At 47.0% G+C, this 18,880-nt stretch overlaps 3 protein-coding genes across 4 annotated transcripts; 1 reads left to right on the forward strand and 2 right to left on the reverse strand.

The window, feature by feature from the left end:
• Nucleotides 1-184: 184 nt before the first annotated feature.
• On the reverse strand, nucleotides 185-7,717 carry LOC117852167 (dipeptidyl-peptidase 5). Of its 2 annotated transcripts, XM_034734144.2 has the most exons (18): nucleotides 6,576-7,687; nucleotides 6,258-6,445; nucleotides 5,144-5,248; nucleotides 4,979-5,056; nucleotides 4,738-4,885; nucleotides 4,097-4,179; nucleotides 3,896-3,951; nucleotides 3,316-3,452; nucleotides 3,139-3,229; nucleotides 2,929-2,994; nucleotides 2,626-2,848; nucleotides 2,166-2,267; nucleotides 1,850-1,935; nucleotides 1,598-1,720; nucleotides 1,438-1,507; nucleotides 1,252-1,343; nucleotides 817-921; nucleotides 185-545 (listed from the first exon to the last, which is right to left on the reverse strand). In XM_034734144.2, exons 1-18 carry the CDS (start codon nucleotides 6,746-6,748, stop codon nucleotides 432-434), a joined length of 2,040 nt encoding a protein of 679 aa, XP_034590035.1. In that variant the 5' UTR covers nucleotides 6,749-7,687; the 3' UTR covers nucleotides 185-431. The 2 variants fall into 2 exon arrangements, with proteins under 2 accessions (XP_034590035.1, XP_034590034.1); XM_034734143.2 differs by having other exon boundaries at nucleotides 1,438-1,720; nucleotides 6,576-7,717.
• A 1,138-nt stretch (nucleotides 7,718-8,855) lies between these two features.
• LOC117854143 (zinc finger protein ZOP1) lies at nucleotides 8,856-11,895 on the forward strand. The gene is made up of 5 exons (XM_034736440.2): nucleotides 8,856-9,053; nucleotides 9,767-9,967; nucleotides 10,240-10,321; nucleotides 11,089-11,184; nucleotides 11,297-11,895. The coding sequence occupies exons 1-5, from the start codon at nucleotides 9,045-9,047 to the stop codon at nucleotides 11,647-11,649; spliced, it is 741 nt and encodes a 246-aa protein (XP_034592331.1). The 5' UTR covers nucleotides 8,856-9,044; the 3' UTR covers nucleotides 11,650-11,895.
• A 4,256-nt stretch (nucleotides 11,896-16,151) lies between these two features.
• On the reverse strand, nucleotides 16,152-17,728 carry LOC117851605 (uncharacterized). The gene has a single exon (XM_034733445.2). It carries the CDS (start codon nucleotides 17,588-17,590, stop codon nucleotides 16,382-16,384), a length of 1,209 nt encoding a protein of 402 aa, XP_034589336.1. The 5' UTR covers nucleotides 17,591-17,728; the 3' UTR covers nucleotides 16,152-16,381.
• Nucleotides 17,729-18,880: the final 1,152 nt, after the last annotated feature.

Below are 18,880 nucleotides of genomic sequence, written 5' to 3' on the forward strand. Positions count from 1 at the left end.
GGACTTCTAATGACAGGATATACCAGACTTCTTATGTGCTAGCAACCTATCACAATATCTCGAAGCAATTACTGGCCTGTTTGGAATAGAAGTGTCTAAAAGGAACTCCAGAGGGTTTTGTAGTGTTTTCAACAGCCTTTCAAATTCCATCCCAAAGCAGTCCACGAATCACAGCCAACTCACGTTAGCAAAACTAAATCACAGTTAAATAGAGATGTTTCTCTGTTCGCATGCCAACAAATCGTGGAACATGAAAAATTAACAAACCAACATCAGGGAAAAGCTACGCAAAGCTTTGCTTTCATTACTGCTCGTATACGTAGGCACACGCGCAGCTAGGAAGGACACTTGCTCCACAAGCTGCCTTGTAGTTGAGCAGTGGATTATTACACAGTACGCAGATTGCTGCTGTTTAAAACGTTTGCAAAGGACTAATCAAAGTTTTCAATCTTGATTGGTGTTATGTCATCAGCCACCTTGAACTTCCCCACTAATCTTGCGAAGAACATCATCTCCTGCTCCAAGGTGAATTTGATGTTCTCAGCCTGTTCAAAGGAACGCACGTCAGGTATGAGCCATCCGCAGTTGCAGAGTACAAATTCAACTGTGTCCTACTAATTAAAATGCTAACTTGATAGAGAACATTTCATCAAAAAAACCTTGATAGAGAACAGCAACGGATAGTGACCTTTTATAGTACACTAAATAGCAAAGCTAGTACAGAACTTCAGTATTTTACTGCCCATAATGAATGTGACACGTAGGTTCGGTGTATAAGGACTAAAGAGATAGAAAAGCAGAGAGTAATCGTTAGACCTTGCGAAAACCATGTGGTTCCCCTTCATACTCAACTAAAGCAACGGGAAGGCCTTTGTCCTTTATGGCCCTGTATATTTTCGTTGTCTGATCTGGTTGCACAACCTGCGGATAATTGAAGTTGGTAAAGAGAGCAGAACCCAAATCGAATAGCTTAAACACTTGCATGGTAACAATGGGAAAGACAACACACTGGGAAGTCATCCCGAGCAGTTCATTTATTCCCTCATCAACGATTAATAGTTTGATTTAATTCAGCGCTAGATAGATGTTGTGTTAAGCGTATGTTCCCATACCCCTGATGATTAGTGAAATATAAAAAATAAACTACAGAAATGATATTAAATAGTTAGGGATTTTCAGACATATTATGAAAATCGATTTGGGTTAGCATATCCTCAATCAACTAGGTAAGTTCAGGTATTATAGCCTTACTGTGTCTTCCAATCCATGAAACAAAATCAGTGGGCACGTAAATTTGTCAACAAAGTTTATTGGTGCTCTCTCAAAGTAAGCCTGTTTGTTCCCTGGAATATTGAAGGCAAAGTGATGGCGTCAATACAGCCACGAAAAGAATTTGGATAGCCACCTTAAAATATAGACGAGTGCAAAATTCCATACCAACAAGGTTATCAGTGTAGCACGCCTCGAACTTGTGCGAACTTGCCCTCAATGAAGTTAAGTCAGCAATCTGCTTATAAACACAGCACAACCCCACATGAATAAGTATAGTTGGATTAAGCTGCAGCCAAATGGGAGAAAAATGGCAATGGAAACTTGCCCCGTATAAAGAACAACCAGCCTTGAATGTCTGTCTGAAAGCAAGGCAAGCTAAAGTTGTGAATCCACCAGCAGATTCTCCAGTTATGCAAAGCCGTTTCCCATCTACTCTTCCAGTTTCCACCTTAATAATCAGCATGGTGTAACCATGTAAGCATATATCAATTCATATTTTCTTAGTACCCACTGTAAATGTAGATTACAGCCTGTACATGAATTACGAAAAGGGTTTGTCAGTCCAAACAAGCCATACCAGGAATGTAGCACAACTACAGCAATCATTGACATCAACAACACCCCATTGCCCTAAAAGCCTCTCTCGATATTCTCTCCCATAGCCTTCAAGAAAGAGAAGAAACAAGAAGGAAATGGACAATCGCCAGCAGATTCACCACCAAAATCTTTAATAGCAAATAGGATAAGGTGCTCGTAAATAAGAGGATGTAAATCATGTTCTGAGCTCAGGATGGCAATGCATCATTTTGAATAATTAATGCATCAGATTTGCATGTAGGAAGAATGCAGGGTTCTTTGTCAGAGTTTAGCTGAGCCTAGAGAGAACAAAATACCTGAGCTTCCCCCATAGTTGACATCAACTAGTGCCCATCCTCTGCTCGTCCAGTACTGCACATTAAGATCCAGAACCCCACGTGCTTCTTCGGTAGGTCCACCTAAACAATTGCAGTGATGTAAAAGGATTACAGTGCTGCTTTATTAAGCAACTGGACAAAAAAGATTTATTTCACTACCCTTGTAATTTGGTAAGTGGTAAATCAAGTCAGTTAGAATCATTGAATGGTTTTTATCATCATAATTCCATCAGAGCACTGACATTATGTGTAAATATATAGAACACAGAAACTTCTCGTTCAAATTATACTAGAAAATATGAAATGAAATTGAACATCATTTGCTGAAAGGTTCTGCTACAATATAATCAATGAAAACGTAAAAAAAGCACACAAACTAATACAGAAAACAGCCGTTGATGTGCTTTTGGAATCTTAAAGAAAAGGACAAGAACTGTACCATGAGTCCTGACCAATAATGGAGGTTTTTCATTGGATGAACCTTGGAAACTATGATTATAAGGAGCATAGAAATAAGCATATGCATGCTGTCCAGGAATTACAGTAGGAAACTTGATAAATTCAGGCACGCTAAAATAGGATTTATGTTTTGTTACATCCTCTGAGGAGGACCAAACTAGAGAGAAATCAGCAGTCACTTTCCTCTTTTCATCCAGAGTTACCTGGCACAAAGAGAACGATGGTGCAGAATTTCAGTTCCAATACTTGGCATGAGACAATCAGTAAATTAAGATAGTCAAACCTTTGCTATTGATTCTGGAAGATTAGCAGATGCACCTTCAATATAGAAGCATTCATCTCCTGAAACCTGGAAAATTATCATGATTCGAATTAAAGAGTCACCATGTTAACACATTTAAGGACTAAGAACGTAATCTAGCAGTACGATATATTACATCACAGTAGGTCTTCAACTAGTTTTTAAGGCAGCTCATCAGACTTTTGTACTTACTATGTTAGTTACAGAAGAGAAGGGAATGTCAAGTGTTGAAAAGGACCCTGAACCAGGGTCAAGCACCCCAACATATGATCTTCCATTTTGTCTGGGAACAAACAAGCATGCTTACTCTTATGAAATACATACAAAAAATTCACCTACAAATATAACAAACACAAGAAATGTGAAAACCTGTAACAGCAAATGATTTTGAGACTCGAGTCATCTTTTCCCAGGAAAGCATAGGAGCTGGCACCAAAAACCCACATTGGTTTTGAGAATTCAGCGTCCAAAGCATACAATTGAATTACCACATTGCTCTGCTCATCCTGTACCAATAGCAAGAAAGCAAGATTTTTCCAGCAAAAAAAATTCAGATATTTATATAATTTATGTTCAATTACAACCCTCCAAGTTGAGAGCATCTTAGTATTAGGCTATCAATGAAAGTGTTACTACTAACCTACGTGATGGAGTTGACAAAATAACTCAATAGTCAATATGCAAGTGGTTTATCATAATTGTTTCTGTGGAAAGGCACATATTATGTAAAAGGTTATAATTTGTTAAAAACAGAAGAAATAGAGACTGAACAAATAGGTGCCAGAAATAAATATAGAAAAGATTAGTTATAAGAGGGTCACTGGAACAATACAGACAGTATGCCCCATTCCATTCTCTAATTACATAGTTCAGCAACGTCGGAAGTATGAACACAACCAGATCACTAGGCAACTGAATAGAAAAAGGTGCAAGTGTCAGAAAATTATACCCATTTATAGATATTCCAAAATCCACTCTGCCGATCTGTTATGAAGAAAAGCTCCCCTAAAGAAAAAATTGATTCAATTAACAAGATTTTTAGTGAATTTAAACCTATTGAATAATTTTGACATGTAGAACGAAAACTATTCATGCGGAAAAAAATTAATTCGCAAGTAAAAGCATTAATCATTACATTCAAAACACATACCTTTTGCGGACCACTTGGGTTCAGTAGGAGATTCTACCAATGCTGGGTCTCCACCAGCAATACAAATTCGGTTATGCACTTCTCTGCAGATAATAAATGGCAATAAATGTGTAAAGCTTGGAAGAAAAACTATGCCGTGTTGATGCATACTTAAAGCACAATGCAACTCAAGCATTGCTCTTTTTTTGTTAAAACAACCTTGACCACAGGGAGAAGAAGTCCCTCACTATGCCTTAAGAGAGGGGAGTACCGAACCCTTTAGGGAGGTACTCACATGACCTGCAAGCACCTGGGTAGAAGGCCTCTCAGGCGCAGTCTGTTTTGTTCAGGGAAAAAAAAAGGAACTGCAACCAACAACCTATGTTCCAAATAGCACATCAACTTAAAATATGTAAATACAATCTCAAGCAGATCAGCACTTGCTGTGAATTGTCTGTAAGTATTGAGTTGTTCCCCTAAAAATAAGTATACAGTGGTATAAAATGCGGGCTTGTGCTGCAGATTTTGCTAGTAGGTATGAACGATTTCATGCTCATTCACAAATATACAATGAGAAAGGACCAAAAAATTCCTTAGCCTGTAGAGTAGAACATTTATTTCTTTCAGCAAGAACTGCAAAACACAAAGCATGTAGACATTACCCTTTTTCAGAGAAATATCCAACCCATAGTTGTGATTTATCCCATGACATGTTCGGGTTACTCCATTCGATCCATGCCATACGTTTTTCAGATGGATCAATGCGTGGGAAGGCATAAAAGTCATTGCCACTGACCAGTATGGTTGGTTCTGAGGCAGAAATTGAAAACTTTTTCACAAATAGTCCAAAAGAACTTAAGCACAACTTACTGCACTAGGTACATGAACGAAAGGGCTCGTTACCATTAACATCTCGATCACTTATTTTTACAGCAGCAATGGTTGTGATTGTGACGGGATCTGAGCTACTGTCGCGATGATCTACAGTCAAATTGGATTGTTCTTAATACCAAGTGAAAATCTGTAGGTAGCACAATTGACACGGTACAGGAAATAGCTTCTAATCACCTTCCATTATAGTTACATAACGATGGAAGTGAGGATCAAAGACACCATCTGCATAGCGGACTTCTGATCCGGCATAATCTGGTGTCAGCGGTAGTGGCGAGCTATCTGAAACAGGTAAACCCAACAAGTAAAATATTCTGTTAGATCAGTTACAACTATTTTTTTATATATATTACTCCCTCCATCCAACCATGCACTAAGGCATCTTTTAAAACGAGAATGTCTTCAAAGTAATTTTTGACCATTGATTTCTCTGACACAGTTACACTATTTTTTAAAGTAATTCAAATATGAACCTGTTGATGCAACTTTTGTACACTAAACATGCATATAATTTGACTAATTGTTGGTAAAAATTTGCAAACTTTGACTTTTTGAAAACACAATATGCCTTAAATTGCTGGACGGAGGGAGTACATAAGAGGTCGAAGAAGCGCTATAAAGAGACAACCCGGTGTTTGTATAACCAATATAAGGAAACTCAAAGTTAGGTTACGGTTCAAAAACGGAACAAAAGCTAAGGGAGTGTTTGATCCCCGGGCTAAACTTTAGCCCCTGTCACATCGAATGTTTGGACACTAATTAGGAGTATTAAACATAGGCTAATTACAAAATCAATTTCACAATCCCTAGGCTAAATCGCGAGACGAATCTATTAAGCCTAATTAGTCCATGATTTGACAATATGGTGCTACAGTAAACATTCGCTAATGATGGATTAATTAGGCTTAATAGATTCGTCTCGCGATTTAGCCTAGGGGTTCTGCAACTAGTTTTGTAATTAGCTCATGTTTAGTCCTCCTAATTAGCATCCGAATATTCGATGTGACACGGACTAAACTTTAGCTCCAGGATCCAAACACCCCCTAAGTTACTTTCAGTACTCCAATGTGTCCTTTGAACGCCTAGAGCATGGATATCCCAACATTGATGTGAACTGATTGCTAAAAGTACAATTAGGAGTCCACATGATGCATATCAAGGAGATTAGCGTTAAATGTTTAGGGGCGGCGTACGTTGTTGAGATAATGCATCTCGACGGTAAGTTGGTAACTAGTAACCACACAAGCGAGTGACCATGGTCCATGGCAATAGCTAAGCCTGAACTCCGTACCTCCGATGGTTTGCCTGTAGAGACGCTGGTCGGTGTAGTTAGAGAACACGACGGTGTCCCCTTGCACGGCGAATGCCCCAGATCCACCGCCGTACTCCTGGGCGAGAGTCCGCACCGCGAATCCCTGCGGCGTCACGTCCAGCGCTTGACGGCGCGGTTCCGCCGCCTCCCTCACAAGAACCGAGGCCCTGACGAAATAGCAACAAGCTTCAGAGTTCGGATAAACTCACCGGACACGACGGGTTCTTCCAAGATTTGGGCGCGGCAAAAAGGAAAGGAGAAAAAATGGGAGTGCGTGCCGTGGATGGTTTCGCGTACCCTCCTTGCTCCGGGCGCTTCTCGACCCAGACGAGACGGCCGTCGCCGGCGACGGCGAGCCCCTCGACGGTCCGCCCGGCGGCGGAGACGGCGGCGGCGGTGATCGGCGACTCCCAGGACCCGTACGGCGCGATCGCCTTCTCGGCGGCGCCTGAGGCCTCCTGGGGATGCATCGCCGCGGACCCGCAGTCAGGTTGCGAGCGGCGGGGGAAAGCTCGCGAGCGTGGATGAAGAGAGATTGCGCGGCGGAGCGGTGGAACTCAGTGTGCTCCTGCTCACTGGTAAGTGAAGTGAGTCTTAAAATATTCAACTCTGCGTCTCTGATTGGAATCCCTTCTTGCTTCGGTCCATGAACATCGAACGCTTCACGCATTCGCGAGAGGCGGGCATACGGTTGCTGCAAGAATTAGTGCAACCTGCTGACACCGCCCACGTATTTGCTACCGGAGAGAAGTAGCAACAAAATTGTCATTTTGTCCTGGCGCGCCAAGTCACCCATCCACGCTGGATTCGTGACACGAAATGACTCCCGTGCCCCTGGTCTTATCCTTTTACTCCCGGCGCTTCTCCTGCCGCTTACGTGTGGGACCCACACGTCAAGATCATCTCCAACCTCCCGCAGCTCCTTTCCTCCTCACTGCCCGGTGGCAGGTCAGCTTGTTGCGGGGCCGGCCGGAGTGTGGCGGAGGCCAACAACAAGCGCGGGGGCGGACTGGGGGCAGACGGTGCACGAGGTGGCGGCGGTCGAGGAGCCTGGGGGTGCGGCTCTGGCCTCGGGCAGCGACAGTGCCATACCTGGGGGAGGGGCGATGGACCTCTGGTCATCTGGTGGCGGCTCCCGTAGACAGCATGGAAGATCGGGTCGGCTCGTGCACCTCCATCTAATTAATTTTCCCTACTCCAATTTGACAATTTCTGTTGAAAAAAGAAAGTGGCGGTAGCTCATCTCTCTCCTCCGTGCTTTGTTCCCAACGAAGCAAAGCTATACCATAAGTGCCGAACTGGAGGGAGGCAGTGGAGGCGGTGGACGGCGTCACGGCGCTTGCGCGTGGCCGGACTGGAGGACAGCGGCCGACGATGCACGGGGCTGAACGCGCGGGGCCGCCGGAGCGCGGTAGCAACGGACGGCGCACGCGCGGGGCTGGGCTGGAGGGCGGCTGTGGCGGACGGCGCAGGGGACGGACGCGCGGGGCCTACCGGAGCGCGGCGACCGAGGATATGTTGGAGTGCTGCAGCGGCGTACGCACGGGAGGATGTGACAGGAGGTTGAGGATGATCCTGACGTGTGAGTCCCACACGTAAGTGGCTGGAGAAGGTAGAATTGATGGCTAACAGGAGGAAAGCAAGGGCAATGGTCATTTGTCATGCTCGGTTCATCCTAGAGTGAGGACATAGCTCGTCACATTAGAAAAATAGCAAAAGTGTAGATTAATCCTCGCATCAATAACAAATATGTAGGTATAATTCTAAAATCTTTCTTAGAGCAACTCTAGGAGTCAAAAAATATTTCCCAAAAGAACTCTACTAAAAATTTTCTCCCAAAATCATATCATCCCACAACAGATCTCCAATAATAAACTTCCCAATACTTCAAAACTAGCCACATCAGCACGTGAACCACGAAAATCAGCGGTCAAGGTAGGAGCTCTCAGCTACGACGTGGCACCTCAGAGCACCTCGGCGAGCAAGGTGGCCTCCTCCGTCGGCAACACGGGTGCCTCCCGCCTGTCATTCTCCATGGCTTTCTTTTTATTTCGCCTGCATTATTATCCTCTCGCTAGGATCTCTCTCAATCGACGCCCATACTCGCTCGGCCAGCGACCCCCCCTCGCGCGCGGAGGAGCTCCTGCTTGCCCGGCCGACGGCGGACTCTAACAGCCCGACCGACGGCGCGCCGCCGCGAAAGAGCTCCTGCTCGCCTGGCTAGCGGCGGATCCTAGCTTGCCCGGCCGGCGACGCGGCCCCCAGCAAAGCTCGGCTCACCCAGCGAGCACGCCCCTCAAGCTCGGCCGCTCAGCTCCGACATAGAAGGGGCTCCGCACGCCGTCCACCATCCATCGAAGTTCTGCGACGCAATGGAGGGGTGATCCCGAACGCAGTGGATTGGGGAAGGATCGGTTTCTCGCGTATATGCGAGGTGACGGAGGTGTTTTTCGCTTCCACGTATTTTTACACGAAGGATGAGGGAACCGTTAGGGTGAGTTTTTTTTCCTTTAAATAAGATTTTGGTGAGTTTTTTCCCCTCAAATTTTTGGGTAATTTTAAAGGAGTGTCTTGGAGTTGCTCTTGCCCCTTTTGCCCGTCCCCACGTCCGCAGAAATAACCTCCTCGGACGCACCTCTCCTGACGGCTGCCGCGCCGCCCCCCACGAGCCGCGCCAATCCGCGCCCTGCTCGGCTGAGCCGGTGATCTCCCGCTGCCAGTGGCGGAGCTTCGTATCCCCTTCGCGCGGATCCCCTGCCCGCCGCCATGACGGAGGTACTCCCCCTTCCCTGCTTCCCACGATGTTCGAGGCCGCGTCAAATTCCCCGTGATCTCCGATCCGATTCGAGCGAAATCGCGGCGTTGTTTGGGGTCATTAGGCGATCTGCGCCGCCGCCACAGGGAGGCAAACTTTTGCGGGGCTGGGTGGTACTAGCTTGGACCTCGCGTGGTTGCTTCGTGTCCCTGGGTTCTCTGCAGATTAGGGTTAGCTGCGCGTGCTTGTGCCTGGGGATGCTTTGGCACTGTCCGATGCCACAGTAGAGTAGAAAGTATATGGCTTCGTGAGGCAGAACTGCAGAGATTACGGCCCTTTGATGGGGTTATGATGTGGGGTACCTCACGCATCTTAGGTTTGCTGTTTGGGACAGAATTGCCAGCTAGGTCTTATTGTTTTGGCGGATGTTACCCGCTGCTCAATTATTTGTTTTCAATTGTGATTTGCTTTGTAGTGATTTTAAGTGGATGCTAGACAATGAGAACACCAATGCATTGTGCCGAAATTGTAGTCTCATTCTGAGTAAATGATAGTATTAGAAGATATAATGCTTAGCGCTGGTAAAAAGGAATAACAAGTTTCTTTGGCTCTTTAAAATGTTGTATGGAATCTTCTGACTGTTATGTTGTTAAACTCTGCGATTACTGAGAACATCAAGTTGTGCAAGTTAGGATTTTGAATAATGACTTCTCCTTTACCTGCCTTGTTTCAGTATTGGGTGAGCCAAGGAAACAAATGGTGCGACTTCTGCAAGATTTTTATAGCTAACAATCCCTTCAGCATCAGAACACATGAACTTGGTAAGCGTCACAAGGACAATGTCACCAAAAGATTATCGACGATGCAAAAGGAGAGTGATGCAAAGGACAAGGAACAGCAGCAAGCTGCCCGAGCCCTTCAGCAGATCGAAGCAGTAAGTCCTCATATTCACATTTTTTATGCTTCAATGTTATCCTTATCCAATGTCATCTGTGATATGGATATGATTGCCCCATTCTATCGTAAACTAGAATGCTTTTTACATAGAAGACCTTATTTACTGCATTGATGCAGCATGAGGTTGTTGCCTTTTGCCTTTATATTCATGCCTTGTGCTTTTTTGTTGTGCTTTGTAATTTCCCTTGCAATTGGTTTGTGAACTATGGAATCATCCCTGATTATGTTCTACTTTTTTTTTTGCTGCAGAAAGCTAAAAAGAGCTATCAAAAGGATTTGGAGAATAGCCAGAGAAATGTGGATGGAGACACTTCTGCAGCTCCTGGAGATGGTTGTGTACGGTTTTCCTGTTTCTATGTATCAACAATGCAGTATATTCTTTAGTACTCTAGTTCAATGCGTCGTTTGTATTCTAGCATCATCTTCCTTATTCTTGTAGCTCACATCACCAGACTTACAGTGGTGAACTGAGAAGTAGCCTGATAAGTGGCCATGTTACTGTTAGTTTATAAAAGCCGCTTGTTTGATGTAGAGCTTACACAATTGAATCGACCATTCAAACACTTATTTCTTCTAGCCCTGAAACCTTCTTTTCATACTTTCTGTTGTTCTAGCTTATGCAATTAAATCAACCATTCAAACATTTATTTCTTCTAGCCCAGAAACATATCCTTGCTTTCCTATTTTCTGTTGTCCTTGCAAAGTTTATCCTTACCGGTGAAGAAGACATAAAATGCTTATTTCAACCCCAAAAGTCTATTGTTGTGCTACAAACTGTTTTACAACATCATTTCAACCTCAGTTGCTTTGACGATTTTTCCATATTTGACCTTGCATGTGCACGAATTCACGTTATGTACCAACCTTAGCAGATATGCTGACTTGATCACTACCTTAGCAGATATGCTGCCTAGATCACTGGATACTAATGACAATCTGACAGTACAGCCAGCCAACCCCTTAGAGCCTTTTAGACTATACTTCCAAGCCCCAAGTGATATGAACCATGAAGCATTCTTTCCATAGACTGTCATGCTACTGGCTACATCAATGTTCTCTTTCTGTTTGGTAATGTTTCCTTAAATCTGGTATGTGCAGGATGGGTATTTGATTCAACATCAGGATATTACTACGACAAATCTACTGGACTTTACTATGATTCAAACTCCGGCTTCTATTATTCTGATGGTTTAGGTGATTATCAAGCAGATGCGCAATTATATCTGAATAATTGGTTTAGTCCAGTCTTTCTCCAAAGCTGTTTTTGTGGCACTTACCTTGATGCTTTTTTTTCAAAAATTGGCAGGGAAATGGGTTACTCAAGAAGAGGCCTACAAATCTGTGCAAACTTCCAAAACAGACGTTGGTCAATCCTCAACTTCACAAACAAAAGCTCCTCCTGCTGCGGAAACAGCTGTTCCAGCTATTAAAGGAGGTCCAGCTCCAGGTAGGGTTGTCACAAAGCCATTGAACCCGATGAGACCTACCAAGGGCACTCCTGCTCCATCTGCTGTTGCTGTTAACAAGAGGAAGAGAGAGGATGGCAAGCCCAAGGTGATCCCCAAGGAGGAGGAAGCAGCCCTCAAAGCCCGAGAGGCTGCGAGAAAGAGAGTAGAGGATAGAGAGAAGCCGCTGATGGGATTATACAGAACTTACTAAGGTGATCATCCTTGCCAGGCTACTCTCCCCGTTCGGGCCAAACGATTGCACTGCCTGATGTTGTAAGAAATATTGACAAAAGGTGTTCTGAGAAAGAACGGGCAGGGTCTTACAGAAACAACCCGTTTGCATTTTGTGCCAACCATGTGTTCCTGACCGTTTGCAGATGTAAAAGAATATGAACGCATATTATTTTTCGCGGATGCATATGCTCGTAACGAGACATGGCAGTGACCGTTTTCGGGATGGTGGATAGTGTGTTCTGTGTTTCAGATCTGAAGCAGGACGCGCCGAGGAGTTGGCCATGGCAGCTCTCTCTGGTTTAGTGTTTTGGACTCGTTCAGTTTTCTGTGCTTGGTCTCATTTTACTCTGAAAACAAGTACTTTGTGTCGTATGACGATCGGATCTGCAAAACCGGTCTGCAACGCTGGAAAAGTTCTGGAGGAAATCTGCTCGGCCGTGGGGGAGGGAAACGAAAACGTCGTGGGCTTGCACTGAACAGTCGTCGTCTACCGTCGCCCACACTTACCCCGTTGACAGTGACCAAGGTGAAAGCACCGAGCTGCCTGCAGTCCAGGCATCCGTTTCCTGCTTCCTGGCCTCAGCTAGCGGAGCGGCCGGGAGCGAACGACTCAAATCCGCCGTGCTGGCCCGGCTGGGGGTCAACTCGTCTCTCACCCGCAAGTATAGATGGCAACGAGCACAAATTACCCGCGTGCCCGTGGGAAAAAATCCGGTAGGGTGAGGATACTGGTTCTATTTTATGCCTAAAGGTACATATGCGTGTTTGAGTTTGTACCCGCGGGTAAAAAATTAACGGGCATAAAAATATCCTACCCGTACCCGCGAACCCGCTACATAGTGCCTAACATGCAAACCCCATGTACAACTATATAATCAATTTATAGGATTTTCTCCTTCATTCCTCCAATCCTCCCAGCCGCACGCCTGCACCCCGCCCCCACACACTAGGCAGCTGCCGCCACCCCCCGCCGCCCGCCCTCGCTCGGTCGCTCACCGCCAGCTGCCGGCCGCCCTCGCTCCCTATCGCAACCTCTCTGCCCGCCCACCTCCCTGCCGCCACCTCTCCGCCGCCCGCCCTCGCTCCCCGCCACTTCCCGCCGCCCGTCCTTGCTCCGCCGCTTGACGCCCGGTTCCGCCCAACGCCACTAGAGCCGGAGGTGCTGGTTGCCTGGTGGGCACGGGTGTGCCCACGGGTAGACTGTCTTGCGGGTGATGGGCGCAAGCACAACTTCTTGCTCATGATGTGCGGTGGGCGCAGGCACGGGTACAAGATTTATCTTGCGGACGCGGGTCTGTAAATCCTCTGCCCGCGGGTAATGTGCCCGTTATTATCCATACCCGCGAGTTCGCAACTCCACCACGCACAGGCACAGCGGCACGAGCACAAGTCAAGTAGTCAACCAGCTCCGGCCTCCGCTGGCCAAGCCGCGTACGCGCCGGCCTCCCCGTCCAGGCGTCTGGTCGGCAAGGCCGAGGCAGCCGGACACGTAACGCACTAACGCCCCCGCGGGAGTTGAACGAAACCGAGCCATCGATCGAGCCCCGTCCTGACGGCGCGAGCATGGATGGACTGCCACCGGTCACCCACCAACCCTGTCACGGTGGCAGTGGCACCCAGCCACCCACCCCGTATCTCTCACGGTCTCGCCTCAACGCCGATTACACGGGGCGAGGCAGGTCACGGCCGCCGGTGCCGCCGCAAGCCCAACCAAGAATTGGCGCTCCAAAGCCCGGCTTCGGACGTGTCGCCGAGAAGTTCCCGTGCGTGTTTGATTCGATCTACGTGTGGATCGTCCTTTCTCCTCTTTTTCTCTGAAGAAGAAGAAAAGATGATGGGCACGTTCGATTCGACGATGCGCGAGGGTCGGGTACTCGGGTCGCACGGCAGCCGCGCACGTACGCGGCCGCTTTATTCGCCGGGGGCAACAAAAAAAAAAACGATTCCGCGCGTGGCTCGCGTGGGCCCGGCACGTCGCGTTTGACCGGCGAAACGGTGGCGCGGCGCCGTGCGCCACCGAAGGAGGGATCGATCCGACTGGTCCGGTCAAAATAAGCACGCGCGGGCTGGGGCCGTAGAACGGCAGCTGCTCGCCTCCTACTACCACGCTGCTGGCCACAGGCCCACGGACCCGATAAACAAGCAATTCAACAAACAAAATGGCTGGCTGTAGAACGAAGTAGGACCGGCGATCAGAGTTGTCGGGATCAAATTCACGTATTTGCTTATATAAAACTGTGCTTACAGGCGGATCAAGAATGTCACCGTTGAGGCGTCGACGAGGTGGGGCCTCAAGTGAACACGACCGACGGCATTCTCTCCTTTTTTTTTTCCATTAAGGCTCCGCCCGAATTTCATTACAAAAGCAACGAAATTACAAACATAGTTCAAGTCGTTTTTTAACCCAGACAAAACTACCGAAAGGTAAAATCCTCCAGATAGGAGGCGCAGAGGGCCTGCTAACTGTGGATGCAAAACAGAGATTCAGCTATTACATCAACTGGAACCAGTAACGTACTCACGTACTGTACTTGCTCGTCACTGTTTTTTTTTTTTTTTGAAAAGAGATCGTTACTGTTCCTCACCTACTCCTACTCCATAACCCCGGGCTTTTTCTTGGGGTTACGATTGATGCCGATGACCTGTAGGGCAAGGAAACAAAGAGCGGCCTGCTTAAGCCAATTCAGACACCACTAGCGACGACATGAGTAGCACTAAAGCGCCACTACAAGCTTCCAATTTTGTTGGTTTAAAAATAACAGGAAAAGTTGAAGAAGATAGGCATTAGTTTTCTGTCTGCTAATTCGGACCTACGCAGACGTGCTCGCAGCAAGCCGCCGACCAGGATACGACTGGCACTACCAATGGCTACAACCGATACATCTATACAACAAAACAAAAGGGATAAAATTCCATCCTAAGAACAACTAAATGATTATGCCGACATCTTCCCTTTGGATCATAACATATGAAAAATGTATCTTGTGGGAGCCCAGTTAATGATTGTCACTGACGATCAGCCGAGGATAATCTTCCCTTTGGATCATCACATATGTAGTGCAGAAAATGGTAGATATCTGCCATTTATTTGCCCATTGCGTTGGTTGCATGTCCTTGTACGGAGCAAAGGTGTTCAGACGAGTACATCTAAAGGGCACCATCCCTTTTCTCTTTATCTTTTCTTTTTCTTTCGAATAGGGAATAGCTCTTTTTAATGGATTTAATTGTATTGATACCTTTTAAGTTCTTCAGGAGCATTTTTCTTGCCACTGTCCTGAAACTATAGCAGCCATCAGGAGCAAATTAATCTTTCGAGCCTCCATTAGTAGAGTATTACGAAACTGTGATGGAACATAAAATTTTTAGGCCCCATTTGAATCCATTTGAATCTTTGGAATTGAATTTCATTCTAATAATCATAATTTAGACATAAATTAATTAAGTTAATATACTTTTATGTGGAATATATTTGTATATTATTGTTGATCATACGGGAGAGATACTTATGTATTGCACTTTTGCTATAGGGAAACGAGTCGAAGAACGTGCTATAAGTTGCACATTAGAATCATGCACGCTATAGGGAAACGAGTCGAAGAACGTGCTATAAGTTGCACATTAGAAACATTGCATAAGGATCTATAGAATCAATTTCTATCTCCCACACCCATAAATTTAAGATAATTTTATATCTAAACTTCAAAAAATTGCGGAATGCAAGTTCCAAGACAAATAACCTAGATTCTAATCCCTTTAAAATGAAAGGATGCCAATGGAACCTTAGATTTGGAAACTGATGGTTCAGGGAGGGTGCTAAACTAGTGGTTTTTTGGCACGCTAAACTTTTTTGTACTGTATTCATATAACTGACGAGACAGGAGGATAGAGGCCACTGCTGGCCACAAACTCACATGGGTCAACACTAAGCACTGCCACTGAGCACTACTAAGGTGTGCCGTGTGTACTCCTTTCCTTTGGTAAGAGGAAACGAATTTCGGTGGAAGCACCTTTAAAAGGAATGGCAGTGGAGATAAGTGCGCAGGATTCTGATTCTCATTCGAAATCCAGCATCAATGATGGAACTAGCCGTATTTACTAAATAATGTTTAAGAAATTGGAGTTCCTCAAAAAACCCGAAAAAAATGGGGAGAGCAAAACCATACTATTCGTGTTCTTAGAAATGGACTCCATTGTTGCCTCCTTGTCCATAGCCTCCAATACACACAGAACGTTCCATATCGATAAGGTAGCACGACTTCTTTTTTGCTGTAGTGAGAAACCCAAGTCGACCCGTGATGAAAGAAACACCTACATAGCGGAGCAGCTACTGTAGTTTTTGTATGCAACCTTCATGATGCTAGGCACGCTACATTTTGATAATTGAAGCACTTTTTTGTAGGCAGAATCTAACTTTATCACAAGTTTTGAGGAAAAAAACTTGGCCATGCCAATGATCAAGAGCACATTAACCCATAAGAATTAACAAATATTCCGGCATCATTGTATGATCTCTTCTGCAGATAGGACACGACAGTATAGTCAAGCTCCACAAAGAGAGAGAAACCAACGCCAAGAACAGTCTTGGCGGCAAAATGCACTTGTACATGGTTTCACATATGCAAAAAGAAGAAAAGAAAATAAAAGAGAAAAAATCGCGTCTTTTATGGACAAGAACCGGGCAAAGCAACACGGCCGACGACTCGGATTTTTCAACCCTTGGTCGCCGGCGCCGCCATGCCGCGGCCGTAGTGCCACGAGTACGAGCCGAGCCCTTTGGCCAGCCGCTGCAGCGGGCTCAGCCGTGCGCACCCAGCGACGCTCTCCGCCGCCGCGGCCGCGCTCCTGTTACCGTGCTTATTGGCCTTGCCCATGTCGTCGCCTTTGCCGCCGGCTTTGATCGTCATCGCCGGCTGAGCGAACGCCTTCTTGACGGGCGCGTCGAACTGTTGCGCCGGCTTGAAGATCGGTTCCTGCTTGTTGTTGGCACCGGCGCCGTCGGACGAGCTCCGGAACAGGAGGAGGTCGCTGAGCCGCCACCTCCTCCACCCGGTGCTCCTCGACGCGGGACGCGTGGCAAGTTTCTTGGGCGGCGAGCCTGGGGCGACGCCGCCGTTGGCTTCTTTGCCGCCGAGCGGGGAGGGCGCCTTGGTCGCCTCCAGCAGCGCGGCGGCGAACGGGTCGAAGTCCACACCGGAGCCGACTCTGCTCCGCCGCCGCGGGGACCGCATGCCGCCCCTCGCCATCGGCGACCGCGGCGATGACGCGACGCTCCCGCCGTCGAGCAGCCCCGGCGGCGGCTTCAGTGGGCGAACCTTGGGCTCCTCGGCCGTCTTGAGCCGCGGCTTCAGAGGCCTGATTTTCCCCTCCTCGAAGAGCTCGTCGGCCGTCGTCAGCGTCTCCGCCGGCGCGGCCTTGTCGGCGATCGTGCCGAACTCGAAGTCCGTGTCCCACGCCGCCTCGTTCGCGGCCGCGCCACCGCCGAGCCCCCTCTTCGGCGTCCCCGGCCTCTCCTCCCAGTCGAACGGCACGGACGAGCCGCCCGTGGCGTACGACCCGCGCGGCTGGAACTCCTCGTCGCCGTCGTCGTCTTCCTCGCCATCCCCACCGTTCCCCTCAGCGAAGTGCGCGTATATGGCCGCGGCGCGCCGTGGGCTGGCGGGCGCGCTGGTGAAGTGCTGGAAGAGGTCGAACGGGTTGGCGCCGGTGAGGCGCGGGGTGGCCGGTGGCAGGAGGTCGAACGGGTTCGGCGACGGCGGCGCCGTCAAGAACAACCCGCCCGCCGTTCCCTCGTCCCGGACGAGACGCCCCCTTGGGCTGGACGGCGCCGTGGCGTACGGGCTCGTGGCCGCGCTGTCGAGCCGGAAGTCCATCGCGGGCGGCGGCGTTGGCGGCGAGGCTGGAGCCATCCTCAGCTCCATTTCGGTGGTCTTGGGATGGATTCTTGGACTTGGAGAGTCTCTAGCGATGGCTGCCGCGGGTTTAAGAGCGCGTGGAGAGGATGGAGATGGGATGAAGCCAAGGAAAGAGGGAGGAAGCAGGGGAAGCCTGGGAATGGAAGGATCTGAATACGTACGAATATAAAAGGGCATGGATTTTTTAGGAAGTTTTATATTTGGCAAAATATACCAGAGGAGCACGTTTGGAACACGGAACGTAGAGTTGCCATCGTAAGGAAGATTTTGTTTTCTGAAACTCTTGTTTGAGATAGACTCTTGAAATTGAAAATTTGAGTCGGATTCCGACTGATTCTTTTTTATCGATTATCGAGGGGTGTTTCTTTAGTCCGGATTAAAATAGCTGTCACATCGAATATTTAGATACTAATTAGGAGTATTAAACATAGACTAATTACAAAACTACTTAGATGGAGGCTAATTTGCGAGACGAATCTATTAAGCCTTATTAATCCGTGATTTGACAATGTGATGCTACCGTAAACGTGTGCTAATCATGAATTCATTAGGCTTAATAAATTCATCTTGTGAATTAGCCTCCATCCGTGTAATTAGTTTTATAATTAACTTATGTTTAGTCCTCCTAATCAGCCTCCGAAGATTTGATGTGACATGATCTAGATTTTAGATTTTAAAGGATCCATCATCGGTTTTATCTTTGTATTTTGCGGACAAATTTCGTCTGCTGGAAGTACAGACGAAGGCGAGTTGATCCAAATCACGCATGTTTTTTGTGCTTGTCAGGGACCTAAAAGAAGAGTAAGGCTGGTGATACACTCTGACAGTGATCGCCTCATGCGAGCTGCTACATAAACAAGTGAAGATAACCGCTTTTTGCCTAGCGTGATTCTGATGGACTAATGCGTGCCTTCTCTAAAGCCTTCGCTGATGACGACACGGATTTGACAATAAAATACGGTCAGCTAGGAAACAGACGGCCGCTTTCTCGTCCAAAAAAGACTCGTGCTCTGTAGCCTGTACTTCCTTCGCAGATTGCTTCTGATTTGGTGCGGCCGCTAATGACGCCAGTCCTGTTGATCTAGTACTGCTTGTTGACATCAGCTTCGGCCCATCTTTCGGTGCGATGCTTGATTTTTGTAAGATGCCAATTCCACGGGAAACGATTCAAACTACTCCCTCCATCCCAAATTACTATTCGTTTTGTTTTTTCTAAATACCTAGCTTTTGAGATTTGAGATTACATGGATTTCTCTATGTGTTTTCATTTGAATTGTTTTATACGGAGTTCCTGTG

The sequence above is a fragment of the Setaria viridis genome, chromosome 4, assembly GCF_005286985.2.
Source record: "Setaria viridis chromosome 4, Setaria_viridis_v4.0, whole genome shotgun sequence".
In the NCBI taxonomy this organism is placed as follows: Eukaryota; Viridiplantae; Streptophyta; class Magnoliopsida; order Poales; family Poaceae; genus Setaria; species Setaria viridis.